Source organism: Suncus etruscus, chromosome 4, assembly GCF_024139225.1.
Source record: "Suncus etruscus isolate mSunEtr1 chromosome 4, mSunEtr1.pri.cur, whole genome shotgun sequence".
NCBI lineage: Eukaryota > Metazoa > Chordata > Mammalia > Eulipotyphla > Soricidae > Suncus > Suncus etruscus.
In genome coordinates, this window is record NC_064851.1 from 51521089 (window position 1) to 51536532 (window position 15444).

A 15444-nucleotide genomic window follows, 5' to 3' on the forward strand; every position below is an offset into this window, starting at 1 on the left:
CCCAGTTTTTCTTAGAGAAAAATTGAAGCATCTGAATAGTTCAATAGCTACTTTTATAAAGTAAATTACCAGCCTAATATATAGTCTATATTCAGATTTTCCTATTTGTCTCTAAAACGTCTTGTACCTTACCTTTCTCAAGTAACTCCTAGAGTTACTGAACTTTTAGTAATTTCAAGTCCTTTTATACAAATAGTTTCAAATCTTTTTATACAAATCATGCCATATAGTCGTCTTCATTTGGCTTTCTCCTATTTTATGGGCTGCACATTCTCAAAGATTTGCTGCTGACTTCACTTTTCTGATTCTAAAACATAGGATCACCCCAGACTTCAACCCTTTGGGTTCCTTCACTCCTATTTATATTCCTTTTTCATCCTAAAATTCCAGTCTGTTACCCTGACAATTAATTCTGTGGATTCCTAATTGGTCACATTGCCTCTCCTTTACCTAGCTATTTCAGAGCAGTCAAATAGATCCTTTTAAGGCAAAGTCTAGTGAGTTTTTCTGTAAAACTCTTTAAAACAAAGGGATAAATGATAATGTTTGTGTAATGCTCCTCAGGTTCAGTTGACCTTGCTGGGCTCAGAGTCCTCAGGTTCTTGATTTGCCACAATTTACAGAAAGGTGTGTAGAACTAGATGCTTTAGGTGCTCTAGCTTGCAGTTGATTGCTTTTGTTACCTTTACCTTGGGAATTTCCAATTTAACCATAGCAATATATTGACATTTTGTTTAGGAGCTATATTTAGCTTTTTTTTTCTAGTTTCTTTTGGGGGGAGAGAGGGAAGTATACATCACAGAGTGCTCAGGTTTTACTCCTGTCTGTGCTAAAGGATTAATCCTGCTTGTCAGTACAATGATAGACCACATAGGATACACAATGAATTGAACCAGTGTTGGCCATGTGAAAAGCAAGTACCAAAATCTCAATTTTTATTTTTTTAGAGACTTGAGTCATTAATTATTGAAAGAAATATCTCTTCTTTATACTCCAAAACAAGGTTTAGACCTACTTTGTTTATATTATATTGAAAAATTAGGGCCCGGAGAGATAGCACAGCGGTGTTTGCCTTGCAAGCAGCTGATCCAGGACCTAAGGTGGTTGGTTCGAATCCTGGTGTCCCATATGGTCCCCCGTGCCTGCCAGGAGCTATTTCTGAGCAGACAGCCCAAAACAAAACAAAACAAAACAAAAAAAGAAAAATTAACATGAGGTTTGTCCTTACAGCATAAAGCACAAAATTATATAATTATGAGTTTGCTACGTTTTTACTAAATATAACCTTTTTCAAAGTTATTTCTGGAATAGTACTAAGTTACTTTTCAGTTTAATTATTTTTTAGGGTTCTGTTTTTTGGGCTACACCCAGCTGTGCTAAGGAGTTACTCTAGGTTCTGCACTCAGGAATTATTCCTGGTGACAGCCAATGAATCACTTGGGATGGTGGGGGTAGAACCAGATCTGCTGCATACAACAAGGCAAGCACCCTACCCACTGTACTAGCTCTGGTCCTTGTTTTGGGCTTGCTCTGCTGGATGGAAATTAAACCCAGTATTTCACATCTACAAGCTTATCTTCTTCTGAATCACATTCCTGATTCCTGGATAAAGACTTCCAAAAATTTTCTTGATAAGACATTAATGAACTTGAGGTATCTTTATTACATTATGTCTTGATGAGTTTTTGTCAGGGAAGAGATCCAAATATAAATTTCATCTGTACTTTACTTTCCTTGTCTGGGTTATAAGGTTGAGTTGTAACTGATAAAACTTTGTAGACTAGGGGCTGGAGAGATAGCATGGAGGTAGGGCATGGAGGTAGGGTATAGACTTGCCTTGCATGCAGAAGGACAATGGTTCAAATCCCGGCATCCCATATGGTCCCCATGCCTGTCAGGGGCGATTTTTGAGAACAGAGCAAGGAGTAATCCCTGAGCACTGCCGGGTGTGACCCAAAAACCAAAACAAAAAAACAAAAAAAAACTTTATAGACTTGATGTTAGTTTATCTGGAAAAAATTTTCTTTGCCTCTAAGTATGCAAGCCAAATAACTTAATAGTTTTCAATTTGTAAGACTAAAGGAAGTGAATGGCGGAGCAGTTTTAGAACCTACATTGTTCTAGGAAAAATAATCCCACATATTCGTTTACTAAATGACAATGAAAGACACCAGGAAGCAGAAATAAGTAAAGTTAAAGCAAGTGCAAATTTATACATTCTGTGTATTTAAGAACAGCTTACTCATAACAGTAATAACTGAAAATTATAGCGATAACAGTAAAGAGGAGGTTTAATCACAATGTAATCACTTTATATGTTGATTTTATATGTTGATTTCTGAAGTACTCAAAGGTATTTTAATATTTTTCCGGTTGAACATTCCATATAGGTTCACAGTTCTTTCAAAATACTTTTCTTTTTTTTTTTTTTTCAAAATACTTTTCTTTTAATGATAGGTAAATATGACCAGTCTCCTCTTTCCTCTTGGGCTAAAGCTGATGATCTGATGCCTGTAATTTATTTTCTAGCAGCCTCCCCATGTTAACCTTGCCACATGATCAGTCTTCTGTTTGGTAGGTTTTACAAATCCTAAAAGTTCTAGTTCAGAAACTGCTCTAATAAACCGAGCACTGGAGGATATAGCTAAGGAAATTAATCATGTAGTTCTGACAAAATAAGTTCAAATACCATTGGCAAAATGTTATTTAACACAGAAGTATACCTGAATTTACATTCCTTTTAAAGATAAAAACAAATATTAAGTATAAATGTTTATGGTCAATAGGACCTGAATAAATTTGATTATTACTTGTTTTCAAGTAATATGAAAACTGCCTTTTCCTACATCAACTTTTTTTTTTTTTGGTTTTTGGTTTTTGGGTCACACCCGGTGGTGCTCAGGGGTTACTCCTGGCTGTCTGCTCAGAAATAGAAATAGCTCCTGGCAGGCACGGAGGACCATATGGGACACTGGGATTTGAACCAATCACCTTTGGTCCTGGATATGCTGTTTGCAAGGCAAATGCCACTGTGCTATCTCTCTGGGCCCCCTACATCAACTTTTAATAACTGTTACTAATTATTAATTTAGAAAACTTTCAATAATCTTTAAAAAGAGTTTAATGAAAGTATTTGTTTCTGGTGAACTCGGGAATATAGTCAGTAAAAGGTTTAGACCAAATACTTTCGATTTAGTCTCATTTTAGACTAAATCCAGAATACTTAGAAATGAATTACTCTGGGTTGATGTAGCTACAAGTAATAAGTTTGTATGAAGCATTCTTTGAAATAAGTCTAATACAGATCAGGAGAAATGATATAGAATCTAAATGTATCCCAGAACTGGCTGAGAAGTTGCAGTGAAGCTGATTTTGAAAGGATACTGAATGATTTCATTCCTTTCTTCTGAGGTTACAGAATTGGCATCCATTTGTTCAGCAGCTGTCACAACTGTTGCAAAAGCCTTTTAAGAAGAAAGAAAGAACCAAAATCTCCAGTTGCAAACATTTTCTATTATTCTACCTTGGTGACTGTGTTAAGTCAGGCTAAGCACTGCTGCTCCTGATAGTTGGTACATTTTGAATAATCATGTTTCAGAAAACTAAGCGTGAAGAGGAAATAAACAAAGTTGGTGACAGCTGTCCCATATCCTCAACTCTTCTTATAGCTGGAAAATGTCTTATCCTAGAAGAAGCCAATTATGCATAGTTTTTAATGGTGACAAGATATCTGTTAAATAGGAGCTTCTGAGAGTTGAGATCTCTTAACAGTAGTTTCTTTTTTGTAGAAGAAGGGGGGGGGGGTCACACCTGGCAGCGCTCAGTTTACTCCTGGCTCTGCTCAAAAATCACCCCTGGCAGGATCGGGAGATCATATGGGATGTCGGGATTTGAACCACCGACCTATTTCATGCAAGGCAAATGCCCTACCTCCATGCTATCTCTCCGACCCATAACAATAGTTTCTTAAACGAATTAACAGTTGTTCACAGCCTTACCAAATATTCCTTGTACTTCCTGATTGCAAAGGCTGTTGTGTCACTATTGAAATACCCAAGCAAATAACAACTATTTTGGGCAAGGGGTGAAAAATACAGAAGCAATGAAAATTATTTAGCTTTTGCTTACTGTTAATTGTGGAGTTAGAGCAAATACACACAACAGACTGTTCTGTTATGAATTCCGAACTGGTTTGGTTGAGGAAAGTGTAACAGATCAGAACAGGAGATTAGGAATGGGAATATACAGCAGTTAGCTGCTTTGTGGAAGAACTTCTGAAGCATAAATTACACTTTCTAAAACAGGGCAATAGGAAAAAAACCTTATAAGTTCCAAAGGGCCAGAATTATACAAACATCTTAGGAAAGTTGTCAAGACAGATACACAACTTGCACTTTTTTGTGACCTACCTCTGACCAGTCCACAAGGTTGATTAGCCTGCTACACTCTAGGTGCAGTTTATATGCTATACAGATGTCGGGGGCAACATTTGGAATGCAGCCTTCTTCACTTTTCAGTGCTTCATTCTAAAAATAGTAGTAAATGAATGTTTTGAAATGATTAGGAGCTTTTATAAATAAGAAAAAAAATCAGGGCCCGGAGAGATAGCACAGCGGCGTTTGCCTTGCAAGCAGCCGATCAGGACCAAAGGTGGTTGGTTCGAATCCCGGTGTCCCATATGGTCCCCCGAGCCTGCCAGGAGCTATTTCTGAGCATACAGCCAGGAGTAACCCCTGAGCAACGCCGGGTGTGGCCCAAAAACCAAAAAAAAAAAAAAAAAAATCAGTCATTAATTCAGCAAGCCAGTAATTTGCAACTTTAGGTTTTTTTTTTTTTTTTTTAGTGAGAGATGCATTAATTCTTCAACTAATTAGTTCTTATTTAACACTAGATCTTGGGAAATAGCACAAAGTTCTGGAGTGTGAGCTCTTGTAGGTGGGAACCTTGGTGTCAATTCCCAGCTCAATGGAATCCCTGAACACCACCTGAGGACCACCACTAGGTGTGGCCCCCAAACTAAACCATAGCAAAGATTAGGTTTTGATCACAATCCCCTTTGGTCCTAAGCCATGAGCCATATGAAAATTAACCATTACATGCATTAGCACATTTCTGGTTTCCACTAAAAGTTTATAGACTCAGTGGATTCTTTTTTTTTTTTAATTTTTGTTTTTTGCTTTTTGGGCCACACTCGGTGGTGCTCAGGGGTTACTCCTGGCTGTTTGCTCAGAAATAGCTTCTGGCAGGCACGGGGGGGACCATATGGGATGCCGGGATTCGAACCAACCACCTTAGGTCCTGGATAGGCTGCTGGCAAAGCAAACGCCGCTGTGCTATCTCTCTGGGCCCATGAATTCTAATATATTCTATAATAAATGCCAATATACCGCTACCATGATTAACTTAAATGCTGTGTTATGTACACTACAGATCTGATCCCAACAATAAGCATAAATACTTTTTCATTCTCTTTAAACTCTATGGTAGTAATGGAGAAAAATACTGTTATCTCTATTTGCATAGATTATATTTCTCCTAATAGTTACAACAATATTCTCTGGTAACATGACACTAAGCATGAAGATTTACTTTAATAGTTTTAATTTGTGGTTTCTGTCATAAAGCTAAAGCTTTTGTTGTTGTTGTTTGGCCAGAACTGGTACTGCTTAGGGGTTATTCCTAGTGGGCTCGGGAGACCTATGGGAGACCATACTGGATGCTAGGGATTAAACCTGAGTTGGCCATGTGCAAGGCACCCTACATGCTATATTATCTAGCTCCTAATATTTTGTTCTTTAATATGAGGCTATTTAAATTTACCAGTGATTTTATCTTCCTAACTAGTATTCTTTGCAATGCTTAGTCTGTGTTTCATTTTAAAATAGGAAACTTGGGCACTAAAGTACTTTTTATAGGCTTTCTGAAGTTACTCTCCTTATAAGGAGTAATTAATAATTATATAATTAATTTAATTAAAGTAACTTAATCATTTTGTAGCAAAAATTCTAAGAGCTTTTCTGAGTAATGAATTATTTCATGCTTATGCCACTTACTGAAATATAGTATATTGAAGGTGTAATGTGATTAATTTTGCCTTGTAGAAGAAAGTTTGTGCGCCATAACTCCTAGCTCTGAACTTAGGAACTACTCCTGGCTCTGGTAACTGTCTGGGATGTTACAGATTGAAGCCAGGTTGGCCATATAAAAGGAAAACACCCTATTTGCTGTAATATCACACCAGCCCTTTATAAGAAAGTTTTTTTTAGAACTCTTTTTTTTGGGTGGGGGAGGTATTGGGTTTTGGGCACACCCGTTGATGCTCAGGGGTTACTCCTGACTATGCGCTCAGAAATTGCTTCTGGCTTGGGGGAACATATGGGATGCTGGGGGATCGAACCATGGTCTGTCCTAGGCTAACATGCACAAGGCAGATGCCTTACCACTTGCACCACTGCTTCAAGCCCAGTTTAAGAACTCTTTTTATAGATCTTATGGGAAGTACAAATGTGTCTAGATTTTAGCTTAATTCTTCAGAGTGTTGGTTATTTTCTATATTCTACTCTGAAGGCAGACTTTCAGAGTAGATCTTTGGCTTAAAATATAAGATGAAATCCCAAGGTATTTATTTTACCATTCATCAACAAATATTTGGATCTTTTAGGTAATTTCATTGGCCCATCTGACCTAACAGGAAAAATATAAACCATTTTAAAAAAATCTGAAAGGTAAAAATCTGAGATGCCAACTCTGTTCATCAGAACTACTAATTTACAGTATATTTATGAAAAATGAAGCCAGTGATCTGACTGAACTCTCAGAAAAATGACTCTCCTTACCTTGAGATAATAATAAGGGTTGTTGAGTGCAGTGTGGAGGGCGAGTCTTGGAGCAGCATTCAAGTGATCACGAAGGACATGAGCTGTACTGAAGTAAACTACCTCATGCAGAGGTTGGGACTCAGGGGGCAGAAGGTGTTCTCTGAAACAATAGAGAGGAATCAGCCTTTAGTTTATCAGAGATTTATTCTCATTGTAACACTTTGGTCACTCTTCTGGGGAAAATGAAGGTGGGGGTAGGAGAGGGAGAGATGGAGAGGGAGAAATCAATTAAATATCTATAAACGATATATTCAGAGTAGAGGACTAGGAAAATAGCTCAGTACTGGAGCACAAGCTTTGAGTCAGAGCTTGATTGAAACATATGGTCCACAAGAGCCCCGAAGCACTGAGCTGGATATAGGACTGTCAAACCCACATTTTTAAGGAAGAATTTCTTAAGAGTTAGTTAAAAAAATAACTATCTTTACAATGGCAAACATTTAATTTCAGACAATATAAAAATAGGGTATAAGGGACAGAGAGATAACACAGCGATGGGGTGTTTGCCTTGCATGCAGATGACCCAGAACCAATGGTCCCCCAAGCCAGGAGTGATTCCTTAGTGCAGAACCAGGAGTAACCCAAGCGTCGCCAGGTATAACACCCCCCTACCCCAAATACCAAAAAAACCCTACCAGGATAGAGGTCTAGAATTAAGAATTTAAGAAATACTGGTGGGCTGGAGTGATAACACAGCAGGTAGGCCACTTGCCTTGCATGTGGCTGACCTGGGTTCAAGCCCAGACATCCCATTTGGTCCTGAGCCTGCTAGGAATGATTCCTGAATGCAGAACCAGAAGTAACCTGAGCACTGCCTAGTGTGGCCCTTCACCCCACAAAACAAAACAAAACAATACTAGGCCCTTCATCCCACAAAAAAAAAAAAAAAGAGAAAAAAAATTGGGGCCGGAGTGGTGGCTCAAAGCGTAAAGGCACACGCTAGCCTAGGATGGACTGAGTTTAATCCTCAAGTGTCCATATGGTCCGTCCGTTCCCCCCCCCCTCCCGAGCCAGGAGTGATTTCTGAGTGCATAGCCATGAGTAATCCCTGAGCATCACCAGGTGTGGCCCAAAAACCAAAAAAGAAACCAAAAAAAAAAGGAAAAGAAAAATAAAGTGGTGTAAACATTTATGCTCAGGCTTATATGTATATATTTTCTACCCATTTGTTTCAGTTTTATAAAAACAGTAAGTTGGAGCCAGAGCGGTAGCACAGCAGGTAGAGTGTTTGCCTTGCACACAGCTTACCTGGGTTTGATCCCCGGCATTGCATTAAGATCCCTGAGTCTGCCAGGAGTGATTTCTCAAATCAGAGCCAGGAGTAGCCCGTGAGCAATCCTGGGTGTGGCCCCCACCAAAATAAAAAAATAAAATTAAAAAAATTCTGGGATGAAGAGATAGTACAGTGAGTAAGGCATTTGCCTTAAATATTCTGAGTGCAGAGCCAAGAAAAACCCTTGAGATATACCCCAGGAACACAAAAAATACAATTAAAAAATCCCTTCCTCACAGCTATATTCATTGCAGTGCTATTTACAATAGCCAGACTCTGGAAACAACCAATATGCCTTCAACAAATGAATGGCTAAAGAAACTGTGGTACATATACACAATGGAATATTATGCAACTGTCAGAAGAGATGAAGTCATGAAATTTTTACATGGATGTACATGGAATCATTATGCTGAGTGAAATAAGCCAGAGGGAGAGAGATAGACACAGAATACTCTCATTCATCTATGGGTTTTAAGAAAAATTAAGGACATTACTGTAATAAAGCCCATAGACAATAGAGATGAGGGCCAGAAGGACCGGCTCACAATATGAAGCTCACCAGAAAGAGTAGAGGTGCAGTTGGGGAAATACCTATACTCACAACTATCAAGACAATCTTAATGAGTGAAAGAAGTACAATGCCTGTCTCAAATACAGGCATGAGTTGGGGAGAGAGGGGCATTGGTGGTGGGAATGTTACACTGAGTGAAGGGGGGGGGTGTTCTGACTGAAACCCACCTACAATCATGCTTGTAATCATGGTGCTTAAATAAAGATTTTATTTAAAAAAAATACAGGAGAAAAAATTACCAAAAGAAAAAAAAGAAAAGAAAAAAGAAAACCCCCATAGCATCGCTGGTATGGCCCCAAAAGCCAAACAAAAGAAAACCAAATTTAAGAAATTCCTTTAATGAATTCCACTGTTTTATTTATTTGGGGATTTTTGGCTACACTGGCAGTGCTGGGATCAGCTGCAGGAAACACAAGTACCTAACCCCCTGTACTATATGGTTTAACAGAAAACATAAGTAATATAGAAATGAAATGCTGAATGGGAGGAGGGGATCTTAACAATGTTAGGGAGCCTAGGTTGGCAGGCAGATGTTTGGGTCTGGCAGTGCTCTGACTATACTCAGTGGTGCTGGAGGTGGGTGGGGATCAGGCCCTGTAGTGTTATGGATTGAATTCAGTGCTTTGAGCAAGAAGTCACTTATCAGGGCTAGAGAGATAGCATGGAAGTAAGGCTTTTTGCCTTTCATGCAGGAGGTCATCAGTTTGAATCCCAGCGTCCCATATGGTCCCCCGTGCCTGCCAGGAGCAATTTCTGAGCCTGGAGCCAGGAGTAACCCCTGAGCACTGCCCGGTGTGACCCAAACACACACACACACACACACACACACACACACACACACACACACACACACACACACACACACACACACACACACACACACACACACACACACACAGAGAAGTCACTTATCCCTGCAGTACTGTCCTATTCCCAACATTTTTGTTTGTTTGGGGGCCATACCCTGAAGTGCTCAGGGGTTACTCTTGGCTCTGCACTCAGGAATCACTCCGGGCAGTGCTCATGGGATCATATAGGATGCCAGGGAATGAACCTGGGTCAGCCATGTGCAAGACAAATGCCCTACCTACTGCGCTATAGCTCCAATCCCATAATTTTTAGCATTAAGGTTAGAACACTCACCTCACTAGATTGTCAATGAAGTTCACAACTTTTTCTCTGAGTACTTCAAACTTTGTCTGTTTCTTACTAGTTCTTCTTAATGCTTTCATTTCCAATAAGGACTGTGGATGATAGAAAACATAGAAAAAAGAATGTTTTACTTTTTCAGGTGTTTCACTTTTCAGGTGATGCTGAAATAGAAGAACCCTCAGAGGGGAGCTTTGTGGCTCAGCAGAGACAACCTTCATTTTTTCAAGAAGCGAGAATGTGCACAGAAGACCAGCTCAAGATGGCTTAAGAACTGCTCAAATGCAAAAGGCGTTCTCAGATTTGTATGTATATTAGGTCCTGGGTACAAAAAATGATATAAAAACGGGTTGAATCTGGGGCCAGAGCGATAGCACAGTGGTAGGGCATTTGCCCTGCACTCAGCTGACCCGGGACAGACCTTGGGTTGATCCCTGGCATCCCATATGGTCCTCCAAGCCAGGAGTAACCCCTGAGCATCACCAGGTGTGGCCCAAACCCTCCCTCAAATAATAATAATGATGATAAGGTTGAATTTATTTTTAATTCTTAGGATCTAGAAAGCATCTCTCTTCCGAGGCACGTATTTGAAACACATATCAAGTTTGATTTTAGGTAAAGAGGAACAAAAGCGGTACACTTTATTACTAAGTTCTATGGTGAAGTGTTCCCTCTTTACAGTATATATATATTATTTATTTATTTTTGTTTTTTGGGCCACACCCGGCGGTGCTCAGGGGTTACTCCTGGCTGTCTGCTCAGAAACAGCTCCTGGCAGGCACGGGGGACCATATGGGACACCGGGATTCGAACCAACCACCTTAGGTCCTGGATCGGCTGCTTGCAAGGCAAACGCTGCTGTGCTATCTCTCCAGGCCCACAATCTATGTATTTAAGAAAACTAATTACAAGGAAAATTTCTGTCCTTGGGAAATCTATGGGTTTTGCCTTGATGGAAATTTTATTCTATATTATAATTTGGGATCAGTAAAAAGAATATCCATCAAGATTCTAAACCAAAAATATATTAGACACGATGTGACTCAAATTTTTTTCTATACTGAATATGCATTTGGGGGGTGAAAATCACACTTGGCTGTGTTCAGGAGTTACTCCTGGGTCTGCACTCAGAAATCGCTCATGGCTCAGGAAACCATATGGAATGCCGGGGATTGAACCTGCGTCCATCCTGGGTCAGTCGCATGTAAGACAAACACCCTACCACTATGCTACCCACTCCAGCCCCTGAATATGCATTTTTAAAAATTATCTAAAAATGAATTGGTGACACAAAAGTATACTTAAGATAAATAATCAGATTGCTTTCTGCAACGTTTTAGCATTTTCCCTTTCTATTAATTCTCCATTCTGAGCTAGAAGATCACTTTCCATGATGCCAAACAATAGACTACATACATGAAAAAAGATGGCAAAGGCCAGAGCAATAGTACAGGGGGTAGGGTACTGGCACTGCATGTGGCTGACCGGGGTTCAATCTCCAGCATTCCATATAGTATCACATGCACTGCAGAACTGATCCCTGAGCATTGAGCTAGGAATAAACTGTAAGCACTGCCAGATAAAATTCCCAAACCAAAAAATAAAATAAAATTTTAAAGGGCTGGAGAGATAGCACAGCAGTAGGGTGTTCGTGTTCCTATGGCTAACCCAGGAGGGACCTGGTTCAATTCCCGGTATCCCATGTGGTCCCCCAGCCTGCCATGGGCAATTTCTGAGTGCAGAAACCAGGAGTGACCCTGAGCACAGCTGGGTGTGACCCAAAAACCAACCAACCAACCAATCAATTAGTCAACAAATAAATATATAAAGTTTTAAAAAAAGAGAGTAAAAGAAGAAAAAATTTAAAAGTGAGTTATCGAGTTTTTGTTCCTAGTTGTCCATTCAAAATGAAATCAAAATATCCAGACAGATAATCTAGAGTACACACACCAAAATATGAGAGTACCACAGGATAGAGCTGGAAGAAGAAAGTAACTTAACCTTCTGAAGATGATAGAGGTCTGTCTTCTGAAGCCCCTCTGACTGTGACCCAGAAGTATTTTCTTCCTCTTTGTCTTCTGCTTTTAATGCAAAAACAGTACATGGTAACTAGGGTGAATCCTTTCAAGTCAAGAGAACAAACATTTCTATGTTTGTTATTGTTTTGCTATTCTACGAGAAACAAGTTTTTGTGTACTTATTTTTAATGTGGCATAAGATCAAAATTCTCTCAGATAAATGGTTTCTCCCAAAAGCTGAAGGTCAACAAACGTTCCATAATTTGCAAGATAAAGTCTTTAAAACATAAATTTTGAATTTTAAAAATCGACAAAGAGCAAAATTAAATGTAAAATTCTACCAAAAGCTCCAAATCTTATCTGCTCTAAAGAACATTTATATTTTAAAAGCCAAATACATTTCATTGTATTCCTTTCATCAGCCCAGATTTAAAAAAACACAAATCTATTTATACCGAGTCAAACTTGGTCTCAATCTTGCAAATCATTATTCTGACACAGTGCTTTTGCATGTAAAGATAGTAATGTGCAAAAATTTTGGAAATGATTTACTAAAACAAACTGCATCACGGTTCTTTCTGAAAGGGACAGAAAACTATCTGGTAAAATATGTAGTTGTGTTTCTAGAAAGCAAGTGGTTTTAAAAATTCTCTTCCTGGGGCCGGAGAGATAGCATGGAGGTAAGGCGTTTGCCTCTCATGCAGGAGGTCATTGGTTCGAATCCCGGCGTCCCATATATGGTCCTCCCGTGCCTGCCAGGAGCAATTTCTGAGCCTGGAGCCAGGAATAACCCCTGAGCACTGCCGGGTGTGACCCAAAAACCACAAAAAAAAAAAAAAAAATTCTCTTCCTAGTATTGGGGCTGGAGAGACAGGATGGAGGTAGGGCATTTGCCTTGCATGCAGAAGGACAGTGGCTCGAATCCCAGCATTCCATATGGTTTCCTCAGCCTGCCAGGAGCAATTTCTGAGCGTAGAGCAGGAGTAACCCCTGAGCACTGCTGGTTGTGACCCCAAAACAAATAAACAAAAAAACCCAAAAAAACTCTTCCTAGTACAGAGTTTAAAAAATGTAATCACAAGTATTATTTGATCTGAAATAAGAGAATACAGCTGAAATATTTGCAATCTTCAAAGGAATAATTTTTAAAACTTAGGAATAATCATTTATTCAATAAAGATAGAAACTATATAAATATATTTTGGTTTTTGGGTCACACCCAGCAGTGCTCAGGGGTTACTCCTGGCTCCATGCTCAAAAATCGCTCCTGGAAGGCACGGGGGGGGGGGGGGGGGGCGGGGAAACAGGACGGGACGGGGACGACCATATGAGACGCCAGGATTCGAACCGATGACTTTCTGCATGAAAGGCAAACGCCTTGCCTTCATGCTATCTCTCTGGCCCCATCAAAAATATTTTTAAAAATTTCATTAATGTAACAAGAGCCTTAAAAAAAAATCTGTTTTGACACAATGACCTAGTTTTCCACTAAATGTATTATCCTTGGCTTGATTTTTGGGCTATACCTATCAATGCTCAGGGCTATACTTTATTATGTGCTCAGGTGTTGCTCCTTGAGGTGCCAGGGACTGAACCAGCATGCAAGGTATGCAATTTAATACCATCTAGCTTGTCACTAAATATAATTTTACATCTAAGATATAATATGTAGTAAATGTTAAGAAACCAGACCTAACATGTAATCAAATTATTTCTACTTGTTTAATGTGAGAGGTTTTAATTTCATGTTAATAGTAATATAGCCCCTTTTAGAGGTCACTCACATTCAATGGTACTTAGGGCTTATTCCTGGCTTGGCACTCAAGAATCACTCCTGAGAAGCCAGAGCGATAACACAGTGGGTAGGGTGTTTGCCTTGCATGTGGCTGACCCGGGTTCAAGTCCTGGTATTCCATATGGTCCCCCAAGCCTGCCAGGAACGATTTCTAAGCAGAGCCACGAATAAATCCCTGGGGTGTGGCCCCAAAACAAAAACAAAACAAGAATCACTCCTGACTTTGTTGAGGGGACCACATGAAGTCCTATGAATCAAACCAGGGCCACATGCCAAGCAATTACCCACTGTACTATCCCTTCAGACCAGAAATGTAAAATCTTTGAAAATAGAGAAATGGGGCTGGAATGACAGTACTGAATTAAGTTTGCCTTGCAGGCAGCTGACTTGGATTTGATCTCTGGCACCCCATAGGTTTCCCCATGCCCTGCCAGGCATAATTCATGAGCTCAGAGTAGTAATTATCCCTTAGCAATTCTGGGTGTGGTCCAAAAACAAAATAAAAACAAAATTGATAGAAACCACGGGTTTTTTTGGGGGGGAGAGGGGACATACCTGGAAAAGATGAGGGCTCTGCATTCAGGATTACTCCTGGTGGTGCTCAATGGCTGCATGCAAGTCAAATGGCCTAGCTCTATACTACCACACTGACTCCAAATATAGACCACTCTAAGATATATTAGCTCAAGGGTCTTCAAACTACGGCCCGCAGGCCACATGCGGCCCGCAGAGGAGTCTGATCCGGCCCGCCAGCAGTGAGCACTGTTTGGTTGCCAAGATACCTGACAGCATATACACTCAGTGTATATCCAAATATCAGGAACCATGCACTGAAAATGGTAACCATCTTTGGTAGCACTTATGCCTGTGAACAGACTTTTTCAAGAATGAAACATCTGAAATCTCCAACCAGATCAAGATTAACTGATGCCCACTGGCATCACTTGTTACGGCTGGCAGTGACAAATATGGAACCGGACATTGACCATCTCATTAGCCAAAAGCAGGCCCACAGTTCCCATTGAAATACTGGCGTGTGATCTGTTTATTTATAAATGGTTTTCATTTTATTTATATAAGATATGTGCAGTGTGAGTAGGAATTAGTAGCTCATATAGTCCGGCCCTCCAGCTCTCTAAGGGACCGTAATCCGGCCTCCACTTGAAAAAGTTTGAAGACCCCTGTATTAGCTCAACTTGTAAATTTTTTTAGATTGTTAATTATCTTAGACTCCAACCTTGTACTTAAAAAAAAGCCCACACATTTATTCATTAATTTTTGTTTGTCTGAAGCCATACACAGCTATGTTCAGAGGTTACTCCTAGCTCTGCACTCAGAAATTACTTCTGGTAGTGCTTGGGGAACTATATGGGATGACAAGAATCGAACAGGTCAGCTGCATTCAAGGCAAATGCCCTCCCCACTGTAAATCACTCTGGCCCCACAACCTTGTACTTGAAAAAAGTGCTGTCCTTTATGTGATATTAGCACATCCCCCCACCCACCTCCCCCCATGGTTCCCTGAGCCTGCCAGGAGTGAATTCTGAGCGCAGAGCCAATTAACCTCTGAGCACCACCGGGTGACACCCCAAAAAACAAACAAATTTGGAGTCTAACTTGGTAAAAATTTTAAATCTACTTAGTCATCTAAATTTTTTACTCAATCTATATCCTAAAAATGACCCTTCATTGCCCTAGTGGCCATGATTAATGGACATTTAAACTGTGAACCAATGAGAAAAAAATAAATGCATGAG

At 39.8% G+C, this 15444-nt stretch overlaps 1 protein-coding gene across 2 annotated transcripts in view; it reads right to left on the minus strand.

The window, feature by feature from the left end:
- Window positions 1-2432: 2432 nt before the first annotated feature.
- ORC3 (origin recognition complex subunit 3) overlaps window positions 2433-15444 on the minus strand; it is a 66244-nt gene continuing 53232 nt past the window's right edge. The window contains exons 15-20 of one of the 2 annotated variants that reach the window (XM_049772208.1): window positions 11876-11952; window positions 9869-9969; window positions 6837-6978; window positions 4410-4526; window positions 3385-3464; window positions 2433-2631 (exon numbers count right to left, since the gene is read on the minus strand). In XM_049772208.1, the coding sequence (XP_049628165.1) occupies window positions 2526-2631; window positions 3385-3464; window positions 4410-4526; window positions 6837-6978; window positions 9869-9969; window positions 11876-11952 (623 nt within the window). In that variant the 3' untranslated portion in view covers window positions 2433-2525. Of the gene's footprint in view, window positions 2632-3384; window positions 3465-4409; window positions 4527-6836; window positions 6979-9868; window positions 9970-11875; window positions 11956-15444 lie in introns of both variants that reach the window. The other variant, XM_049772206.1, reaches the window with a different exon arrangement.